Source organism: Thermobia domestica, chromosome 7 (assembly GCF_964235325.1).
Source record: "Thermobia domestica chromosome 7, izTheDome1.hap1.1, whole genome shotgun sequence".
Taxonomy (NCBI): Eukaryota; Metazoa; Arthropoda; class Insecta; order Zygentoma; family Lepismatidae; genus Thermobia; species Thermobia domestica.
The window spans coordinates 21,778,466-21,802,030 of NC_137460.1; the positions used below are offsets into that span (position 1 = coordinate 21,778,466).

At 38.0% G+C, this 23,565-nt stretch overlaps 2 protein-coding genes across 4 annotated transcripts in view; one reads left to right on the forward strand and one right to left on the reverse strand.

Moving 5' to 3' along the window:
- LOC145689893 (parafibromin-like) overlaps nucleotides 1-6,049 on the reverse strand; it is a 30,230-nt gene extending 24,181 nt beyond the window's left edge. Inside the window, exons 1-2 of the mRNA XM_081764202.1 lie at nucleotides 5,733-6,049; nucleotides 1,400-1,505 (exon numbers count right to left, since the gene is read on the reverse strand). Coding sequence (XP_081620328.1) covers nucleotides 1,400-1,505; nucleotides 5,733-5,863 — 237 coding nt within the window. The 5' untranslated portion in view covers nucleotides 5,864-6,049. The remainder of the gene's footprint in view (nucleotides 1-1,399; nucleotides 1,506-5,732) is intronic.
- LOC145689892 (uncharacterized) overlaps nucleotides 1-23,565 on the forward strand; it is a 53,180-nt gene that overhangs the window by 17,527 nt on the left and 12,088 nt on the right. Inside the window, exons 1-4 of one of the 3 annotated variants that reach the window (XM_081764198.1) lie at nucleotides 8,675-8,823; nucleotides 12,971-13,187; nucleotides 20,123-20,254; nucleotides 21,000-21,081. In XM_081764198.1, coding sequence (XP_081620324.1) covers nucleotides 12,989-13,187; nucleotides 20,123-20,254; nucleotides 21,000-21,081 — 413 coding nt within the window. In that variant the 5' untranslated portion in view covers nucleotides 8,675-8,823; nucleotides 12,971-12,988. Of the gene's footprint in view, nucleotides 1-8,674; nucleotides 8,824-12,970; nucleotides 13,188-20,122; nucleotides 20,255-20,999; nucleotides 21,082-23,565 lie in introns of those variants that run through there. The other 2 variants (XM_081764199.1, XM_081764200.1) reach the window with 2 other exon arrangements.

Here is a 23,565-nt window from a genome sequence, read left to right on the forward strand (position 1 = left end):
GGGCTATCAGCGGCCGTATCACGTCGCCGCATATGCCAGGCGCTCGGGAAGAATGCCGTTAACGAACGCACGGCCCGACAGTGGTTTCAAAAATTCCAAACCGGCGATTTGGGCTTGAGTGATGAGCCCCGCAGTGGACGACCACATGTGTTGGATGATGACGCCCTGAAGACAGCCATCGAGGACAGTAGCGTACCCAGGAATTTATTTCGGGGGGGGGGTTCAAACTAAATATGAAGCTATTTTATATTAAAATTGCTAAAATTGCCCCTAAAATTAGGCTAAATTTTTAAAAAGTCGAAATTTCGGGGGGGGGGGTCCGGACCCCCGTGTCCCCCCCCTTCCGTACGTCCCTGATCGAGGAGGACAATAATCTTACATGTCATGAACTTGCCAAAAGGTTCAATGTATCGATGGAAACAGTCAGACTGCACCTGCATAACAGAGGGAAGACATACAAGTTGAGTAAGTGGGTACCACACACATTGTCACCGACCAACAAATGACAGCGAGTTGAAGCCAGTTTATCCTTGCTCTCCAAGCACCAGAACACACTGATATTTGGGCGATTGATCACTAGTGACGAAAAGTGGGTCCTTTACAACACACCCAAGCGTACTCGATATTGGTTGTCGCCACATGACGCAGTTCCACACACCTCAAGACCACCTCTGCATCCCAAGAAGCTTATGGAATTATCGCCATGTGATTCATTATGAGCTCCTACCACCAGGCCAAACCATCAATGCGGATGTCTACTCCCAGCAGTTGCAACGAGTGCACCGTGCATTGCAGAAAAAGGAGCCGGCATTGGTTAATCGCAAAGGTGTGCTGTTCCTTCACCCTAATGCAAAACCACACGTGGCAAAAAGGATCCGGGAAACAATTCTGCAACTTGGGAAACTGAATCATCGACCATATTCCCCTGACCTTTCCCCTACAGATTACCACCTGTTTCATGCCCTTTACAATTACCTTCGTGGGAGACAATTTGAAAATGAGAGAGACCTGCGGACCGCACTCACGGACTTCTTTGCTTCCAAGACCGCTGACTTTTACCACCATAGCATTGTACAATTGCAGGAATGTTGGCAGAAGGTGCTGGATGCAGATGGCGATTACTTCGAGACGTTACCGTGAATATTTTGTGCTACAACGTACTCTCTGTGCTACAGTGTGCGGACTCTGAAATCGGCAAGAACTTTTTTGGATACCTTGTAACACTCTCTCATTCGTTTTCCGCTCGACCCAACTAATTATCTCCATTCTTTCCCACACCCATATTTCGAAGGCTTAAAATCGTTTTAGTCACTGATAATAATAGAGCTTAATATTTATAACCGAGCCTAACTCAACAACTGTATTATGTATATATAAAAAAAACTAAACATGTACTCACAGTAGCCTGTTGCACATATACTGGATGCACGAGATGCTTATTCTTGACAAGGTACAATACACTGTCCAATGGGTAATAATCCTTTTGAGCCCCGTTTTTTCCCGACCTTAATAATGAAAAAAATAATAATAATAGAACAGTAGCAAATATGCAACGAAATGTAACGATAAATATAACTGAATCTTAATAAGTGATTAAATAAAGTATTTACGCTTTTAGATGTGTCGTGGTTTATTTTTGTATATATAGGGTGACTGGTAATTCGATGAATTCTTTGTAGGATATCTTACAAATACTTTGAACATTTTCACCCATATAAACCGGTGGTCACAAATCAATAGTTTCTAAGTAATTTGCACATTTGTGATTTCTTTGAAATTTGCTGGTTAACGAGAGACGCGCGAGAAGCATTCACCCTGACCCACTTCCACATATCGTAGAACGATGAAATTTTGCATGTGTAACCCTGCGTACCTATGTAGTTCATGTGGTAGCGCACAGCTCGTAACTCTGCACTGTTTCCTTTGAACAAGTTCTTATGTGATGTTGCCACGCTGCTTCCTGAGGTGTAGTCATGGATTTTGGACCACTATACCTTACTTCACGTTCAGATCTGTAACACAGCAACGGTGCAGAGTTACCAGCTGTATTCTACCAGATAAACTACATCAGAAACTATTGATTTGCGACCCTCGGTTCATATGAATGAAAATCTTGCAAAATACCTGTAGAATATCCCGTCGCAAGGAATGCACCCTGTATATATTTATTTAACCTTTTTGGGAGTATCATCAGAAAAACGATTTTTTGGCCAAAATCTTCAGTTCCTCTTCTTCTGTTGCTAGATTTTGATTCTCTACATGTGCAAATACAAATGCTATTAATTTTGGTTCGAAATTTGTGTAAAATAATATTTCTTGATTACATCACTGAAAATACAAGTACTCATGCACCCCTTATAATTACAGAATTAGAAAGAGGTGAGTAAAATACACAAAGGAAAAACTAAGCTGTGTATACATATATCTCTGTATATTCACATAAATAGGTGCGAGATACATAGCTATTTAAATCATTTTCTGTGTACCGGCCATAGTGGCATGTTATCAATAATGTGCTGATGCGACCAACAATGTGACCGTTTCAAAGAAATTATGGCATTTCTGCCGTATCGTCGGACCAATTTGAAAATGAATGAATGAAAAAAAAAAAAAAAAAAAAAAAAAAACTTCATTCGTTTATATTTGGTTAGACTACATTAAGTTACGTACGATTACGTTACATTAGGCGTGCAGTTTTACTATACAGATCCACAGTATAAATAGTAGTAGTAGGAGGAGGAGGAACGGGTTAGAACCCCCGCAGGGGTAGGTTGGGTTCTGTTCTCGACATGAAATGGGCAAATTAAAACTTGCCCAAACTTTTCTGTACATTTTACAATCTATGGATCCGTATAGTAAAGCAAGTGTACCTCTCCGCGAAATAGTTCATCCACTTCCACATACAGTGCCGCTTACAATATCAAAAACAACCAACAAATACAACCCCTTTCTTAACTTTTACTATCTCCGGTATCTGACTTTCACTAATTCTTCCTCACAAACTTAAGTTAAATAAATTCTCCAATTGACCCGGCAAATTTCCTAAAATTGGTCCGGCGATACAGCAGTTAACCCGAAATTATGTTTCTTCCTCAGCATAAGCATAAGTTAACAATATTATAATATTAATCTCACTGTGCTTCTTTACAAACTCAACATAAGCAAAACTTTTTAACTAATACCTGAGAAAGGTTGCATTTGACACATGACGAAAAAAAAAAAAAAAAAAAACAATTTAGCGCGAATTGCAGGTCTAAAAAAAGTTTTGGAGGTCTCTATAATTTCTTGTTAAGTGTCAAAATATATGTTCTCCACTTTCATAGTAACCGTGAGAAAAAAAAAAAAAAAAAGTTGATGGAATTTTCCCCAGACCAAAGATCTCCCTTTCTTTTGGTCAAACCAACATTTAAAAAAGCACAATATAACTCATACATACATACATATCTACATACCTACCTATCTACCTACACTGTATATATATATATATATATATATATATATATATATATATATATATATATATATATATGTATATGTATATATTACTTCAAAACTTGTACTGAAATCATAAGTTCAATGTGTTTATAATCTCTTCAATCATGTTTCTCAGTACACGTTTAGCTTTTGAACTGGCTGAAAATATGTATTTATCAAGAGATCACCACCGAAACTAAATACCATTGAAAAAAAGGGGGGGAATGATGTATAACGAATTTTGTTTGAGCTTGATCAAATTTGCTGTAACAGTATTCAATCTATCATATGAAAATAAAAACTATTATATGTTGTGATTAAGTGAGAAGGAAACTGCTAAATTGCTTGAAATGAATTTTTGAATCTAGCTTTAAGTACCTGTACTGAGTTTTTATCATATTACTTACATTAAAATGCGTACTATTCCATGGAGGAAGTAGAAAAAATTGAGTATTTGACGATCCTGTCAAGTTAAAAAAAAGACGTAACTTGATATATAAGCTCTGCTCTTCATTAACCCTTAAGTACTATAGACGAAAATAATCACATAACTACTATGGAACGGTCTGTCAGACCGCATAGTTGTTTCACATTTTCTGAAAAGTAGTTTTATTATAAAGTTTTAAAAATGCTATCCTACATATTTTAGTTGTTTACAGAAAAATAAAGCATAGTAATTTCACTATGTAAAATGAGCTGTAAATTTTTAAAACAATGAGAAAGAGAACATAGTGAAACTTTGCAACAATTCTTTCAGTTACCGGTATTCTACAATTTTAATTGTTGAAATATTCAATTTATTTCTTTGTTTCTATGTAGTCAAGACAACACTAATTCAAAATATACTGTTCTTATAAATGTACTGATAATAAAAAATACATTAAAAACGGAGAAAGAAAATGGAATTGTAGCTTTTTTTTAACCTGCAATAAAGTATTGTTATATTTTTGGTTAGTGAAACGGTAATGAATAAAACAAACTTTTCGTTCTTATATGATCGCGAAAGTAAAGAAAATGAATTTACCTATAAAGAAAACACTGTACTAACATTTCTGACTTCATGTACTTTCTTCAGGTGGGCACTTTTTTTTGTTACACCGAAAGCTCATGTGCATCCCACACCGCTGACATGAATATCTTGCTTTCCGCTTGGGACGAGTGGACAGAAGACCACGATTTCCTCTTATCGAAATCCTCACTCGTCCGGGATGGAGGAAAGCTCACTTTCCATCTGCAGTATGCTCTTGGTCGAAAAACTCAGCCTTTGTGGCAGACGTCAGATGAACAAACTTCGTTCCATTTGATGCCTAAGAAGTCCTTTTGCCAACATTTTCATGAAACCAAGTCTCATCATCACTGAGGACTTAGCCTAGGCTTAATGCAGAACATACGCATTGACACCATATGAAACATCCAACATACGCAGCAGAAAGAAAATTGTCAATGGCCATCGTCTTCCTCGAGGACTTGGCGTGTGATTTGTACATTTTTAGTTTAAAGTATCCACTACGCCTTTAGTCATTTTATAAGATATGATTATTTCAGGTTTTCCAATCTCTGGCTCATTATTTGATGTGTGGGTCCAGACGAGCCACACGGTAAGACACAATGTGCTAATAATTGGCAGATAACGAAAGACAGATAAACCGTAAAATACTCACGTAACTACTATAGTACGTCTGTGAGACCGCGCGACCCCTCCAGCGCCGCGCACAGGGACCAACTATAACCCAAACTTCACAATATGTGACTATTTGCTAGACAGGAAGGTAGACGAAAAGATCCATTTGTAGTGATAAGGGTGTAGAAAATATAATACAAAAAGTGTCCGCGGTCTGAGAGACGGTTTATAGTACTTACGGGTTAAAAATAACTGAACCAGTTTCCGTTTTAAAGAGGAAGGGAGCAATTTCTATTTACTTTCTTTACATTACGAGAGACATTGCCTGTTTCTGATTACATCCCGCTGCGTTTCTACCCTGACTCGATCATATAGCACAAGTTAGTAAGTGTTTAATATACTGTAGTTTTTATGTCGTATATCTACAAACTGGATGTATACTCAGCCCTCCTAAAGTCAACCTGCAGCCATTAATGCTACTTCCCCTTGCGAAACCTTATCAAAGGCAATAAGCCCCCTTGTCTGTGCAATAAGCGGCCATTTCCTGCTAAGTTGACATCTGAAAAACTTTAGTACGTCTCCATAAAATAGTATAGCATATTTTATCCTTAATAAAATTACAAAAACGCATACTTACCCGAACATGAGATAGTTTGTTTTAACGTTCTTTGGAAATGAGTATTCTCCAAAAATAATTTGGTTGTCTCTCTCAATTATTTCCTGATTGTTTACTATATACTGCCGTAAAAGACTCAGCGGATCGGTCATGCTTCTCAACTTTTCTTCACGAAAGTCTTAGAGACAAGTAACGGAAAGAAGAATAAAGTGATAGAAGAATGTATTGATAAATGAATAAATGTAGAATCTTAAAAAAACACGTCCTTAAATCCGTTAGACAGACGAAAAACCTAAAAGACCTTTTCGTCTCCCGCCTCTCCCAGCGTTGCCAGGTTTGTAGATCTACCGTAAAATATATATAACGATCCTGATATCTGATAAATATAATGATTAGCGGCCAGAAGGATAAATTATTTGACTGGAAAAGTTCAGATAGCTACATAACATTTTGCAAAATTTACACGAAACATTCAATACACAGTGTGCAAAGACAGTTTATTAGGAACTTTGCATCTGCAGGCAGAAAAAATATTTTCCCCTAACTATCAATTAACAGGCAAGTACACAATCCTGTGCAATTCTTTCAAATTAAATTTAATCATTGGAATTTATTTTCAATAATGATTAATATTATTTAGCGTTACATTTGGGCTTATCATTCTCTCTTCATCGTCTTCTCATCGTAGGTCTTCAATCTCACGATTGGTTTGACACAACTTCCACCCTTCCTTATCCTGGTCCAGACTCTCATTTATTTTTTGTAGCTTTTCTTCCTGGTATCTTGTATTATTTGGTCCGTATATTTCAGTTGCGGCCTTCCTGTAGGTATTTTTCTTCTATGATTCCCTACTACTAACGAGATTCCTCTTTGTTTTATAAGTGTCCAATCATTCTATCATGTCCTTTCGAAATATTCTTCAATATATTACTTTTCTTCTGTCATACTCTCTCATTTGATACCTTGTTCGTGCATCTAATTTTCACCGTTCTTCTATAACACCATATTCCAAAGACTTCCATTCTTCCTTTTCCCTCTTCTTGTGTCCATGTTTCACAACAATACAGTGCTACACTCCACACATATACAACAGCACCGATTTCTCTGTAACTTTGGGGGGCAACAACAATACATATAACAAGAAAAAATGCATATTCATAAAAATACATGGGGACGCATGAGCTTTGGGGCGCCCGAAACCCCCAGGATCGGCGCCCTGGCACACATGCTTTCATCAGGTTTTTCTTCTGTTCTGGGCGAAGTGAGGAATTGTCCGCTGGAGTGCAGACCTATTGGTCGGTCTCGGACCTGTGTTGATAGGTTTTTGTAAGTGGACATCTTATTTTTTTGTCAAAAATTTGGAGTGGGGCAATGGCCCCCATGATTCAATGACGAAGCTCCTGGTTATGAACTTCTGTTTTTCTTCAAATACCTTCTTCTCCCGAGCTATTCAGGATCTTACATCTTATTTGCTCCTGTTATCACTTAGTTATTTTATTACCTAAATAACAGAATTTCTCCACTTCTTCCACCATATGATCTGCTATTTTGTTCTCATTTTGATTTTATTCTGTGTGCATCTGAGAACTTTTATTTTGTTATCTTGTCTTAAAGAGGTGAGAAATTTAGAACGGTGTGTTCCGGCACAAAGTGCATAATCCATTAGACCTAACGTACAATAATTTTATAATAAATTGAGTGGTGGTGATTTTTACATGATCATTAAAATGGCGTCATCTCTTTATCTTGGTTGATAGCATAAATTAAAATTTAAACGGCATAACCAGCATAAAGCTAGCAGAATCGTTTGATTTATTACTATCAATCTGCGAAATATCTTCAATCACTAAAGGTTTCACTTGACTCTCGAGCCATCGTCGCTACTTTACTTCACTTATTATTTATTTCAGTTGATAACACAAACAAGATTTTCAACGACACAATTCAGCACTAACCATTGAGACTATTTTCGATAATAATTGTGAGATTGGTTATTTTGTTTTGACATACGTGAGTATTTCTATTCAATAAGAGAGATAAACAAAAATTAAAACTGATTTGTTTTTCCTTTCTTAAAAATAACGCCCCATGGTTATGATCTTTAAGCTAAAAGAGATGGATGAATAATGAAAGTGAATGATTATGATTTTTTTTTTTTTTTTTTTTGTGCTCCCCCACGGCGAATCGGGACCGGGACGACGACTACCAACAAACACACGCGCTAAACAATAGATGAACCGAATGGGGTTAGTTTAAGGAACAGAAGGTGCTGTAAATATTTTAAGTATGACTATTGAAATATTTGACTTGACAAATAAGTAACACACACATTTATTTATCAAAACTAAAACAAAGCATTACTTTATTTTAGTTTTAATAAAAAAGTGTATTAAACTCTGGCCACAAAATGTTAGTTATTCGTGTAAAAAATTCCAGAGTTGTACTAAAATTCAGTTAGCTATACGTTTTGCTATAGTTTGAGACAACTATAGCGATTAAGCACATTGTGTGAGTTATTTTCTGGGAGCAGTTGTTGGCAACAGTGATGCTAGTTTCAGGGAAATTTCCCGCGGCGTAGGGAGATTTAGCAAAGATTTTTTAAGAAGGGAAAAAAGGGAGATTTTATGAATATGAGATAAAATGTAGGGAAATTTCGCTTTTCAACAAAGGTTATGTTACAAGCACTGTGGCAGGATGATGAAAGATGGTGGCATTCCTTTCAAAATCCCAAACACAAAATGATAAACTTTTTCTTCCACAAGTCTTCCGCCGTCTGGTTTGAGGATGTCATTATGCAAGATAACACTGAAATAATCAAAAGTACAAATGTATGTTGTGAAAATATGAGCATAGTATATAATCCAGAGACACGCAGTAATGCTCTCTTTAAACAATTATATATATTAATAGTGAACGAAAATTAGGGAAATTTTGTCTTAAAAAGGGAATTTTTAAGCATTTCGGACGGAAATTTGAACTTTAGGACCTAGCATCATTGGTTGGCAACAGTTATCCTGGTTTACGGAAACAAATGAATTACGACAAGCGTGAGAGAAATATAGAAGGTGTGGTTTTTGGCATGGTTGTTGAACGAATTACAAATAAGGTAAAAGTAAGTAAAATTTCTTAAAAATCTGAGGTGAAGTTTACAACGCACGGTCCAGTTAGTATCCTTAAGAAGCTGACACGAAATAATACACAATTAATTTTAACAAAATGGGTCCAAACTTCCCTAACCTGTTCTACCCTATCCTACTTATTCCTGCACCATTGTACCTTGTTATATTACACCCTTTGGCATTACTCGAGCAGACGGTTTTACCAAATGTTGACACATTTCTTACATTTTCAGGTTAGATTAGAACTTTGTATTTCTTTTAGCAGAGCACTAAATGAAGAACTCCATTACTACTTGCAGATTGACTTCAGGAGGGCTCAGTATAAATACAGTGTGGACGTATGTCATAAAAACTAGTGCATAATACACGAACCAACTTGTGCTAGGTGGCCACTAAAATCACGAATGTAACTAGTTCGGGGCAGAGGCGTAGTAGGAGAGCCCGACCGGCAGCAAGGGAGTTTCTGTAGGGAGCTGGCGTGTCAGCGACGGGGATTGTACATATAAACGAGGATAGTGAAAGAGAACACTTAGCCTACACTATCACTCAAAATGCATTTAATATGCTGCGCTCTGACAGTAATTACTTACATTCACACTCATTCCTTTACGAAAAATGTTTCACATCGTATTTTACGTGTAAGTTTTCGGCATTTATTCCGAAGTTGGGCGTCCGCTTTCGCCACGTTTTTTCGCTGTTATCTCCTTTGCACACTTTCTGCAATTTGTTATTAGGTTCATTAATCCGTGCTCTTCACAAACTTTTAAAAGATTTTGCTCGTTATCAACGTATTGCTTCACAAATGTTAAAACTGTTAGTTCATTGCCCTTGTACATTCGCCATGTTGATAACATAAATGCTCGTTTCTTTCCCACAATGCAACTGTTCGGTTACCTTGCACCAAGTAGTTCCCTCCGCTCGCCGTATAGTCCCATGTTTATAGCCGTTTATATATAACAAATAAACATATTTTTCGAGACTCTAATATATTGTCAAGCGCACAAACGATCAAATTATCCATATGTTTCCTGTAAATTTTTAAAATTTTGCTGCAAACGGACGCCCAACTTTGGAACTTAACCCAAATTTTCTACTTAGTATAATTGCGTGCTCGAGTGAAACCCACCTTTTTAAGGTGGTTGATCATACTTATAGATGCGTAACTCGAGTGTGTATTGTGAAGTTTACCAACTAAAGTTGAGTAGATAGGGTAGAAAAATAGGTTAGGTTAGGGTTGCCAGACGTCCAGCTTTTCCGGGACAACGCCAATTTTTAATGAAAAAACTAACTATCCCGAAAAAGGCTTTCAAGATTTTTTTTTTGTTCCGGTATTCGTTCTTCAGATTGAATTGAAAAAAAATGAAAGAACTAGTATGTCTCATCTAAAGGTGCAAGTTTTTCAAAAGATTTGTGTAGCCAATTAATTTTACTAAACAAACAACTTAAAATTTGAAAATCATTTCCAAACTTTCATTCTACTGGTTGTTTACGTTCCAGAGGGGAAACAAGAATTAGAGAATATTCAGGAGGGGACATTTGTTACGGCAATAATTTCTTGAATATCAATTTCAGTGGAGAAGAACGCTTTTCCCTCCGATGACGGGCTTTGACTACTAGATATTTTATACTTCAATCAGCAGCGCAGAACTGTTTCATTGTTGAAATTTTAATCAACAATGGTGGTACTGCTTTGTCGCTGCATGTTAACCGCATTTAAACTGTTTCGTCCTGTCTGCCATCTTCTGACGAACAACTTTACAATCAAGCGTTTTAGACAGTCCAGTGGTTGTAGAGTAAAGTTTTCTTTGTCAGTGTATAGTGAAATCAAATTTTTAGTAATTTTCAGGTTAAAATTCCGTAACAACTTAGTCCACCACAAGAACTAGCAGTTAAACATATAAAGGTATGTCTCTTGTTTAATTTTGATACTGGATTTTTGTTTTCTGCCAAACGTTTGGAGAGTCTGCGTAAATCTTTAAAGAGATTCAGTTTTTGTTTATCGTTCTAAATTTAGCGTAAATGTATTTTTTCTTGCTAAATTTGTATTTCTTTTAGGATAGTGTTTCTGACTCGGGTGATGACACAACAAAGAAAAAAGTATCTCTTCAATCATAGATGGGAGAGTGTCGCAATTCGCACAATATTTAGGAGCTGTTAAATAGAACAAACCGGAGTTCGGAATGAGCGACGTCAGGCATAATGTGTACATTTCCACATTCTTTATACATCCCTTGTGGGGCTTCATTTGGGTTAACTGTGTGTAGAATGAACTGAAAATTGAGATTAGTAACCTGGGAAAGACAGGTAATTAATTGATTCTGACCAAAGAGTAGGAACCTTCACCTTATACAGGGTGTTTCAAACCAACGCCGACAACGTTTAGGAGGTGATTCCTGACACCAAGATAAGACCAAAAGTATAGACCAACCTAGGTGCACAAATGCTTCGTTTCGAAATTATTGGCTGACGAAAACATATATAATAATAATTAAAAAAAAAAAACTTTAAAGGTCTATAGCTCAAAAATTATGAGACGTAACGTAGTCGGGTCAAGACTTTACTTAGGAACTAGTATGTGCCCTATTTAAATATCCATGTTTCAGACTCCTGCGGTACTTCCGCAACAATTTTTATAGAGGTAGTTGATGAGTACTTCAACTTATATGCCCATATCCAAACTCCCTCTATAAAATTGTTGCGTGAGTGTCTTAGGATTCTAAAACACGTATTTTTGGATAGCCCACATATTAGTACCCAAGTGAAGTCTTGACCCGACTACGGTAGGTCCCATAATATTGGAGCTATGGATCTTTAAAGTTCATATTTTCATGTTTTCAGCAGCCTATAACTCTGAAAGGAAGCATTTGTGCATCTAGGTTGGTCTATACTTTTTGTCTTATCTTGGTGTCAGGCATCATCTCCCAAACGTTGTCGGTGTTGTTTTGAAACACCTTGTGTATAGCCTCAGATTAGTATCCCGGTTTTTCGTTTACTAAATCTGGCGACCCTAATCCTACGTTAAGTTGCAGATCCACGTATCATATTTGTAAAAATGGATACTGAACTCCAATCAAACCAACCAATAACAGCGCTGGAGCAACCTTAGCCACACAAGTCAAATTAAATTGGCGTAGATTGGATAAAACTCAAACGGGTCTCATCTCTCCATGGTCTTTTTTTCAGTATGTTGACCAACTTACAATGACCCCAAGTGCAAGCACTCCTTTTGACGCAAGAATGTTTGTGTTGAAAAAAAATTAGATAAAATAATAGAGGCAACGAATTTTCTTTACGCGATCTGAAAATTTAAATTAATTTGAAAACAGAACGCCAGTGTCCGCGTTCGTTTGTTCTACTCGTTGACAATAAAAACTGAATTCCAAATGTTCGACCACTCATAATATATATATATATACACTGTGACATTACTGCTAAGCATTACAAGAACTTCTGAAAGTTAAAACTAATTTATGTATGAAACTTGTTACGACTTGCATAGAAAATAAATCAAATTAATTTATACTACATCCCCTCCTCGTAGATACACACTAAGCACACACAATGGTTTAAACCAATTACAAGTACCACAGGACCTGTATCATTGCGAAAACCCAGATGTTTTCACTGTTTTTGCTTCCGCGCATACTCGCGTGCTCCCTTCAGATGGACATCTGCATGAGCCTACCAGTTTTGCCCTGCCTTAGATAGCATTCGTGCTTTTTAGTGGCCACCTAGCAGCTTGCTGGTTTGTGCTTTTGCACTGTAGTTTCTATGGCTCATGTACCCGGCGGGAGCTCATGTGGTTCGGATTCCACGTTAATCAGTAGGTCCACGTCTCATATAGCCTCGCTGCTGAACGGGACGCTAAACTAAAATCAGCTCAACTCTATGGCTCATGTTCAGACACTGTATTCATATGCCAATCGTAAAAGAACCGTAATTTTACAACAATTAGTTTTGGTGGCTTTGTTGAATTATATCTATGTAAAGTAGGGTACTGTCGTGTTTCCCAGGGCAAATATTTTGGAAGACAAATAGGAAATTAGTGGAAGAATTGTAATTTTTCAGCAATTATTTAGTAATATATTATCTTCTAATAACAAATTTCTATGTTCATGTTTTTTAATTATTGATTTACAGTTCCAGATATATTGAGGGATGGATATCATCATTGATACACAAGGCAACCCAGAAAATTTGGTTGAGAGTGAGTCAAGTGATGCAGATGGAAACGAAGGAGACGATGACAGTGTTTCAGAAGATGGAAACTCTGATAATTTAGACCTAAATGAGGACAGTAATGCGAAAAAGGACCGAAGAGTGGAAGCTGAAAGTGATGATGGATTCATAGGAAATAGTAAGCTTTTTATGTTAACTTTATCGTGTCTTATTCTTTTAAATTATGTAGTGGGTTTGTATATGTTCTCTTTCTTTTATTTTTCTTTTTGTACCAGCCACATCTTTTTAGGATACGGGTGTCTTATTATCTTGAGGTTGTCTGAGAGGTCCTCGTACACCTGAAGTTGAGGATCATAGATAACAATATCAGTGTATTTGTGATTTTGGTAACACTGCTTACATGGTCACAGACAGCATTGTCTGACATCCCTGAGTTCAAGAACACGTGGGGCATTCTAGTTATGAACAATTTGTAGGCCGCTCGATTGGGCGTGATTTTCCAACGTCTTCATTTCCATTGAAATAGTTCCACGATGTCTCTCAGTAGTATTGGAGACAGCTCATGTAATTTTTGCGCCCCTGGGTTGTAACGCCTGCCTTAGCTCCGCCCCTGGAGTTACCTGGTATGATGTTATGTGGTTTTAGGCCACACCCCTCTGGTTACGTGGAATTATGCTCCATCCTTCTGGGTCACGTGGTCTTATGCCCCGCTCATGGGTTAGCGCCCGCCTTTGCGGGTGGTCCCTTACCCTCTGATGACCTTTCCTTTTATGGGTATAAAATTTGAAGATGGTTATGCTCTTACCGTATATTGTTATATGATTGAGAACAAGGTCTTGAAGGGGTGTATGTATAGTCTACTTTAATTTTTTTTTCTTATTCCCTTTTACGGTATAAAATTTTTGGAGGTTTTGACGTCTTTGTTAATATTTCATTACGTTATGGGTCGGTCACATGATGTGACGTCACCACGTGGCCACAGGGGACAGGGCTAAGGCGGGCATCACAAGCCAGGGGCCCAAAAAGTTGGATCAACTGTCCCCAATATTACCTAAATTTAAGGGTAGGCCATAATACCCTTGTCAATATAGAGGGGTGGTCCTATGCACCCCCTGGGCAGGGACCCAGGGGCACAAAAGTTCGATAGGGTATCCCGAATACTACTACTACTCTCGTCCTCGATAGAGGGAAGATGTAGTACGCGAAATTGTGAAGTAAGCCTTTCAAATGATAACTCCTTATGCTTCACAACACGTCAAGGAAGACAGCAGACACGTATATTTCTGTGTATATCACGATAGAGCGCATGCAGGTTCACTGGATACATAGTTCATATATGTAAGTATTCAGTTATAGCATGTATTAAATAAACAAACTAAAATTATACTTCTCTTGCTTTCTGTGTAACTCAAAGCTAAGATTACGAGGACTTCTCGGACACCCTGTATGGAGAACTTTTTACCCAGACTACTAAGAATGATACAAAAGCTAACAATTTTTCTTTTGCCCGTTTTTCGTAAGTGAAAAGAGACAATGAAATGTAACTTAGTACAATAATAGATAATGTTTTTCTACAGCCGAAAGTACGAATCAAAAGAATTTTCAGTGTTGCCATCCATAGAAATTACAGTGTGACCAGAATATGAATTACCCAAAAAGCTAGGTTAAGGCAGCGACTAGAAAAATGAACTCAACTGTAATTGATGACTTATTATGTTGTCTTGGTTCTTTGTTAACTACTTTTTAAATATTTGCATTTATTTTGTAATTAACAGTACAAAATAAATAATTTTCTAATAAATAGTACAAAATGAATACAAATATTATTTAAAAAGTAGTTGCTGTAAAAAAAAAAAAAAAAAAAATGCTTTCTAAAAGTGTTGCTGTTAGCGAACAACACATCGGCACACAGAGGAGCACGCACTTTTGTGCGCCTTTGACCTACCCATTTTGGCTCTGTCGAATTACTTTCTCTTCCCAACTGTAAAAGATCATTTGCGAGGTGGGTATTTTACGGATGAGAAGGTCATCAATGCGATGGAAGCCTGGTTTGCCTCCAATCCTACAGACATTTATGCAGGCGGTAGAATGAAACTCCATTTATCCAGATTAATGGGAATGACTACTGGACGGAATCCGGATAATTGGAGCCACCGTCAACAGTGAAAAGTGAGATTACTTTTACTGTAAATAATTTTTAAAAATACAGTACAGTAGTACGTACTTACATACCTTTGGAAGTGTTAGTAGAACATGTCTAACAAAGTTAATAGTTTACGTGTTGCCAAGTCCCGTAAATGATTGCCTAAAAGAAGCTGTACTTGGTCACTTTCAGGGTGCCTTTCCATCCTCTTCAAGTCAGTATTAAAAATAAACGAATGCCTCACTCGTAGTAGGTTCCTTTTGGGGTGACTCAGCCTAGCGTAGTCGCTAACACTCGAGCGGTCCCAGGTTCTATTCTCGGTCGACAAAGCGCAAAAGCCTGTTTTAGGCCAGCCAGCCTTCTTGAGTTAGATTTTCGTGATTTTTTTCTCATTCACACCAGGCAAACGCCGGGATGGTACCTAACATAGAGGTTCCAGGCCGCTTCCTTCCCTTTCCTTGGATAGTGTAATCCCCGAGAGATGTCATCCCTCGTACGTGACGGGCTAACATGGCCATAGATGCTCAAAGCCCAGAAATCTATTTCTTAATCCTGAGTTCCTTTTCGTGTTTAATTGAAGTCAGGTTGTCACCTTCAGCACCCGCTGAGATGTGAACAGTATACTCTGAATAATTTCCTCACTCAAGATTTGAAATACCGGTTCTGCTGAATCGTAATCCAACTGTTCGGTTATGTCATCTATGTTGCACTCGGGAACAGCCAGGAATTTTCACGATGATGTTCTGTACATCTTTTGATATCTCTTTCTTATACTTAGCTGCAATTTCCTTTCATCAATGTGTTTTTATTAATTTTTTTTTCTGATATCGATCCGGATACTTGGATTTATAGTGCTTTAACGGACTGATCCCTAGATAAGAAAAATGTAAGGCAATACGAGGTGAATATGTAGAGAAGGGTGCGTCCGTGGACCGAATTACAGATCCCTATCTCGTCTCGGTCATGGTGAGGGTAAGAATTTTCTGACCTTCCCTCATAAGCAACTATATATGGCCTCCAGCAAAAAGTTAAAGACGAAGTAAACACACCTACTTACCAAACAAAATATCTATCCGTACAAGCACGTGTCTCACAGTGGCCAGAACACTTTTATGGCGGAAAGACAAAAGTTACAATTTCATAAGGAAGGAAGACAGGCATTGGAGATAATTACTTAGAGGGAATCATGTAAAGTTCAATGCATGTCAGTGTTATAATATCTGCAATTACTAGTTTGCTATACTACTGTGAAAATGTACTGAACACATTTAAATGTACTGAATATTCTCCTCTTGCAAAGGAATTTCATTTATTCTTATGTTTAACAGCACGAGGTAGGGACTTTCGTCTTCATTTGAATACTCTATCAAGGTTACCAACTTAACATATAACACGAGGGTCATTTCAAAAGTTCTGCACACTGAAAGATATTATGAAAGTAAGTAATTTATTCTACAAAATGCCTTTACAGGTCTTCAATATAATCTCCATTCTTGCGTATGATAGCTTCCCAATGTTTTGTTAAAGTCTGTATTTCAGATAGGGCATCTTCATTGTTGAACTGTCTAATCACTCGAGTCACCTCAGTGAAAGCTTCGTCAATTGTATCGAAACGTTTTCCAAGGAGTGGTTTCTTCAATTTGACTCTATAAACTGAAGTGACAGACAGTCTAGCCTCATATGCAACTTCTTCACATGTTTTTCGTCGATCCTCTCTCAAAATGTCACTCACAATGATCTCAAAGGTGTAGTCTGTTGCAGTTGATGGTCTTCCACTTCTTGGGTTGTCCTCAGTGCTTACGCGACCTTCACGGAAACCAGCTGACAACCGTGATACAGTGCTACGATCCACTACACTATTTCCACAAACCTTTCGCAAAGCATTGTAAATTTCAGTTGGATTCTTTTCACGTAGAGTTTAGATTTTGATATAGGAAGGCCGTTCACTATGTGTAATCCGACCTGAGTTGGGTTCACCTTCGATTTCAAAACTGAATTTGTCACAACACAGCCACGCTAACCAGCACACATAGACACAGCCGTCAAACCTAAACTCTGGCAAAACTGACAAAAAATTCAACTTGATCACACTACTCAAACGGTCGCCCATGCGTTATGTGCAAGACTGTCGAAATGACCCTCGTAGTTCTGCAATTTGGAAGTTGTGTAACCCTTTTAAATCTTGACGACGAAAGACCACCCCATATCCCAAGCTGTGAAATCGTGGAGAATGGGAAAAGATTCTTTTTACTTAATATTTCTGGAATAAAATTCCCTCACTAATAAGTCGCTGGGAATGCATAAAGTGACACTATTGTCAGAAATTTGCCAATTACAATATTCGTAAGTAATTAACATATATGTAATATATTTACAGTTTTTGTACTCTGTACCACTATCTAATACAGGGCGTTAGTACATAGTTATAGATGTTCAAATACGTGAACTCTTTTGACGAAGCATACCAGAGTGAAGATTTATTTTATATTCTTACTTTCCCTTCCTCCGCCCCGCGCAGACTTTGATTTGATTTTCGCAATCTACCGTGTCCTTTCTCTGTGTTTCTTCATCGATATGATTTTCCGTCATCACCATATTTCCTTTTTTCATGCGAAAAATACAGATGGTGATCAGAAAAATGGAAACACATGTAGTTGGCAACACGTCAGATGTATCGGTTGGCAGTGGTGTCGTGTCGCCCGCAGCGCCGGACCGCTGGTGGTGGTGTGTTAGGTCGGTCTCCATACTACGTCAGGCGCAGTGGAACACCAGTGTCCAGTGGCTGCAGCAGACGGAGGTAGTGTAAAATGGGAGACCTCTCAGATTTTCAAAGAGGGCAAATTGTTGGTGCGCGGTTATGTGGAGTGAGTGTGACGGCAGTGGCTACTGTGTTAGGTGTGTCGCGTGGGACATTGTCGAAGGTGATGACAGCCTACACAACACACGGGAAAACCACATCGGGGAAACGGAACAGTGGGAGGAAGAAAATCATGAGTGACAGGTCACGCCGGGTATTAAAGCGCATTGTCACGCAGAACTGTCGTGCCACTGCGGAGCAAGTGACGGCGGAACTCAATCAGCACCTCCCCCACCCTGTTTCGACAATCACAGTCCGCCGCGAATTACATGACATGAACTTACGGGGTCGTGTTGCACGGGCCAAACCGCTCATCAGGGACCATAACGCTTTCGCACTCCGCAAATGGTGCAGCAACCATGCAACTTGGACCGTTGAGGACTGGAATCGTGTGATATGGTCGGATAAGTCATCCTTCACCCTATTCCCAACCACGAGCCGTGTTTATGTGTGGAGAACGCCCAAAGAAGCTTATGATCTGCAGTGTCTCCGCCCAACTGTGAAACATGGCGGCGGCTCGGTGATGCTGTGGGCCGCCATATCATGGTTTTCATTGGGTCCTGTGGTCACACTTAGCGGACGAATCACTGCCAACGATTATGTCGCAATTTTAGGAGACCACTTGCATCCTATGGTCCGGATGTTGTTCCCGGACAATGACGCCATCTTCCAGGATGATAATGCACCAATTCACACAGCTGGCGTTGTTGCAGTGTGGTTTGAGGAACATCGGGATGAAGTTCAACACCTTCCCTGGCCCGCCCAATCCCCAGTTCTCAACATAATTGAACATCTGTGGTCCGTCTTAGAAACACGACTCCGGCGACGATTTCCACCTCCATCCTCTCTCACAGAACTGGCCGATGCCCTGCACGAGGAATGGTGTAAAATTCCACTTGCTACCATTCACGACCTCTATGCCTCCATCCCACGTCGCATCAAGGCTGTTCTGAAGGCGAAAGGTGGCCCGACACCATATTAATCTGGTAAGTTGCAATTTCGTTCAGGTGTTTCCATTTTTCTGATCACCATCTGTACGTATAAATTGTAGAATATTACCCAATCATACTTTCACAAATTTGTGTATCGAACGATGTTCTGTCCCTATCATTGTTTGCATCGTACAGATTTTAGCATATTTTATTTATTACGAGGCGTGTCCGGAAAATAAGTACCGTTTCTTTTTTTTTTTTAAAAAAAAAAAGAAAAGGTTCGTTCAAGCCAAAATTATTTTTACATGAAAGAGCACATCTTAAACTCTTTTCGACATAGTTTCTACCAATGTTCAAACACTTGTCAGAGCGGGTGACCAACTTGTTCAAACATTCATCAACGAAACAACCCGCCAGTGAATTTCCACAGCGTTTTTTTTTTTTTTTTTCGTCGTTGTCACTATCAAAGTGCTTACAACCGAGCTCGCGCTTCAGGTCCAGGAACAAGTAGTAGTCAGACGACGCTAAGTAGAGGCTATACGGCTGGTGGTCAAACTGTTCCCAACCAAACAGTTCACGGCACTTAATTTTCGGACACGTCACGTAATTTCAGAGTTACAGAGGCATTTCAAGTAAATACAGCAACATACGTTTTTTGTTTGTGTATTGAAGTTTCTTTTGGGCACCGAGGCTATATGGTGGGATCCGAACCATCGTAATGCGTTAAAATTTCAATGCTGTCCCATCAGACATCGCTAAGGATGGGCGTGCTAGTTACCAGTGGTGAGGGCGATGATCTACTCTAATATATGCACCTAGGTGTACATCTAAGTGATTATTGTTAGAAATTCCATGAACGCATCGAATATTATAAAAGCTCATAAGTTATGCAACGTTAACAAATGCACACCCATAAATAGTTTCCTGTGTTTAAGCTTTGCTTCGCTTCATTAACTTCTATAGGAGATATGGTTGTTCGGTTACTATTCTACGCAGAGCTTTTCATCTTTCTACACTTGCTCCTAATGGCTTTGCAAAATTTAGTTCAGATCAGTTGAACATCTTAGAAGAGGAAGACGGAAAGGTAAAGTACGCTTTGTAGATAAGTGTATGTCGCTTCACCCCATTTAAAATAATAATAATAATAATAACTTTCTAAATTTTATTTATTTATTTTCTAGGTATAATAATAGATACGAAAGGACAACAACAAGGTTATAATTCGAATGACTCAAACGTAGAAGTAGAAGAAAGCGAGGATGATGACGAAGATGATGATGATGAGGAGGAGGAGGAGGAGGAGAAAGACGATGGTGAGTTTTTAGAAATATATATTAACATTTCTGTCTATTTAATAGACAAGTGTCAAGTAAATTTTCTAATGTATTTCCACGTTGTATCTCTAATCTGAAGTTAGGCCGCGGTGGATCAATGGTAGAGTATTCACGTCTGGTGCATGAGGTCCCCGATTCGATCCCAATTCACGCCAAGTGGGCTTTGTGGTGTACAAATACCGTGTGGGTGGGTTTTCTCGGGGCTTTCCCGTCTCTTCCCACTTTGTTCATTTCATTCATTTCTGATGGTCACCGTCTCCTTTAGCGTAGCCGGCATAATCGTGGAGCGTAAAACTTAAAATATTTCATTTTGTTTTTTGATGTATATTTTCTCAAGAAAATGTCGTCATATTTTAATTATGTGCTTATACTGGAACTTGTTTAGGTTATATCAAGCTATTCAAGAGAATAAATCAGTGTTTTGTTATATGACAATATCATGCCAAATATATATATATATATATATATATATATATATATATATATTGTCCTGAATCACTCTGAATATACGCAATACGTATTTGATTATTTAGAATATATTATTCAGGTAGTGCCGAGTTTGATCTCCGATCGGAGAACATGACCTTAACGATCCTATGTAATACATACTTTATTTAAGAAAAGAGGAAATCAATTAGAACATTTCAAAATCAATGAAAGTACAGTATTATATTTGCCTAATATTACTTCATGCTTTTAATTTGTGTATTGTATTAATCTACAGGTGAAGAAGCTTCAAGCCAAGACAAAGGATCATTACCTATCCTGGGTAGTTCGATAAGAACATTACAGTCTACTTCCACCAGGTAAGTGTTGATGGAAATCGTGTATGGTTTTCTATAGCTGTATGCTCAGTAGCAGCCGCAGGAGTTACTATCCAGAGAAGTTGCTTAAAGACTATTTGATCCCATGTTGAAATTTAATATTTTAAGCATATATACGAGTGCTGTTCATCGTACTTGAGTAACAGTGCACTGTTCATCCATAATTTAGTGTTGTCCACTCATACGGCTTTGAAGCCCAATTTTGCAATATCCTTTAGTCTTATCTTAGCTGAAAGCATATTTTAATAAAATGGCGAATCATTAAGGCCTCTTTTTAACCTATATACCCGACAATTGTAGCACTTCCTGAGCTTGAACACTGTGTCCAGTAGTTCTGACTGAGTTTCTTCTAGTCTTTTGCCCAGTCCCATCAGAAGAATTTTGAAATAGTACATATATTATGTAGGTCCCGGCCGACTTCCTTCCGAAAATTAATTTCCCTTGTAAATCTTGTTATTAATATATTTAGTATAGTGTATCTTCGGCTGTAATTGGGACGTTGATAATACTAATCGTGCGTTTGGCTCGAAGTTAAAAACTCTCTCCACTGGTCTAGTAAATAATACGTGTATCCTTGCTACATGGTGCCCTGGATTCAATTCCAGTAGGAAATCATTGTAATTTAAATGCATTAGGGTGGTTCGGATTGTACTTTAAACTGTAAGTCCACGTCTTATATAGTCTTGGTGTTGAGAGGGTCGTTAAACTGCAATTTAACCACCCGACGAAGTTGCATGTTTTATAGTTTGTCGAAAATACCGAAAGGTAGCATTGCTTTACACTGCAATTATCACCGGCAAAGTAACGTAAAAAGACCATTATTTTACATTGCTGTTGGAGTTAATATCTTTGCACAATCTGCAGCTTTAAATTATTTCATAAAAATCCTCTTCATCTTTTTTCCCTCCTTTCTTTGTTATGAACTACTGTACGATGGGGTATCAGAAAGTTCGTCCAATCACTTAGAAGAAATCCATTCTGGAGAATTCTGACACCATGATAGTATTAGTCCTTATCTACGTAGTCACCGTGCTTAGCGACACATTTCTGCCAGCGGTTCTTCACTTTCCGTAAACCCGTTTTGTAAAAGTCTACAGTTTGGCTTTGAAATCACAGTTCAACCTCAGAAAGGACATCATTCCTACTGTTAAAATGGCGTCCTCTGAGTGGACGCTTCATATCTAAGTCACTTAGTGCAACGTCCGGTGAGTAAGGGGGTGAGGCAATATTTCGTATCCTAATTCTACTGCCTTCATCTGAATACATGTTTAGTGACGCTCCGTGGCTCAAGTTTGTCAATCACCGCACCTTCATTGATTTACCTGCAAACAAATAAATAAAGAGTTATTGTAACGAGTCCAGAATTTGCATGAGTAACATACAAGGACGTAACTATAAAATGCATGTCCAAAGGAGTTCCTAGTTCGTCACCTTCTAGATTATTTGCACGAACTATTTGATACCTCATTGTATTTGGAAACCGGTGTTTGGGAAGATACAGTGGGCTTTTCTTCCGACGTTTGGAAGAGAAAGATAAACCAGACAGGTTGTATCTTCTTCAAACTAAAATGTAAATGGCATACAGAGAACACTGTTAATTTCTTAACAGTTTCTGTTTATCCATCTGGTCATTGTTTCAATTCGCCGGAAGTTCTTGACATTCACGACTGTTTTCTTTAGAGAAGGTAAAAAACAATGTCTTTTTAAGGAGGGGGACATTTCCTGATAAGTAATTGAACACATATATCTACATCGGAACCGATAATTTTTGAAGGAGAAACATATCCACATTTGTCTTGCTTTCCCGCTAAGTGGGCAATGTTGCCAGATTATATTTTTCATCCAGTTATCAATTTTTATTCCTATTAATAAGAAGTTTTTTGGCCTCAAATCATGATGATTGCTTTTTAAATATTAGCTTCATTTCCGTAGATAAGACTTCCGATTTTTCACTCGGATTTTATTTTATTGGAACTAACTGTACTATTTGCCATTCTACAAGGTTTGCTTTTAACAGACTTAAATCTGATTTAAACGACCCGCTGAGCAAAACAATAAGTTTATTGTTAAAAAAAAAAAAATAATAATAATGTGTAACATTTTCGAGCAAGATTTATTGAAATAGTAGGCGCTAGTCATGAACCGGAATTCAGGACTTAAAATTGATGAGCAGTGGGGTAAATTGTTAAGGAGCCCTAAAGATTAAAAAAGTTAATTGTACAAGTTTACTTTTGTACATTTTGTATTTATCTTTTTAGTATTATTATGTAGTATTATTTATTTATTATTTAGTATTCATATTTAAGAGTTATTTGTTAGGCCTAGTTATAGGATATGAATATACGGTACGTGACGTTTGGGCGCGGACGTTTGGGCCCCGCCGTTTGGACACTGGACGTTTGGGCGCGAGTTAAATTAAAAAGTCATTATGTTACGCGGTGAGTACAAAGTTCGAATCAAGATATC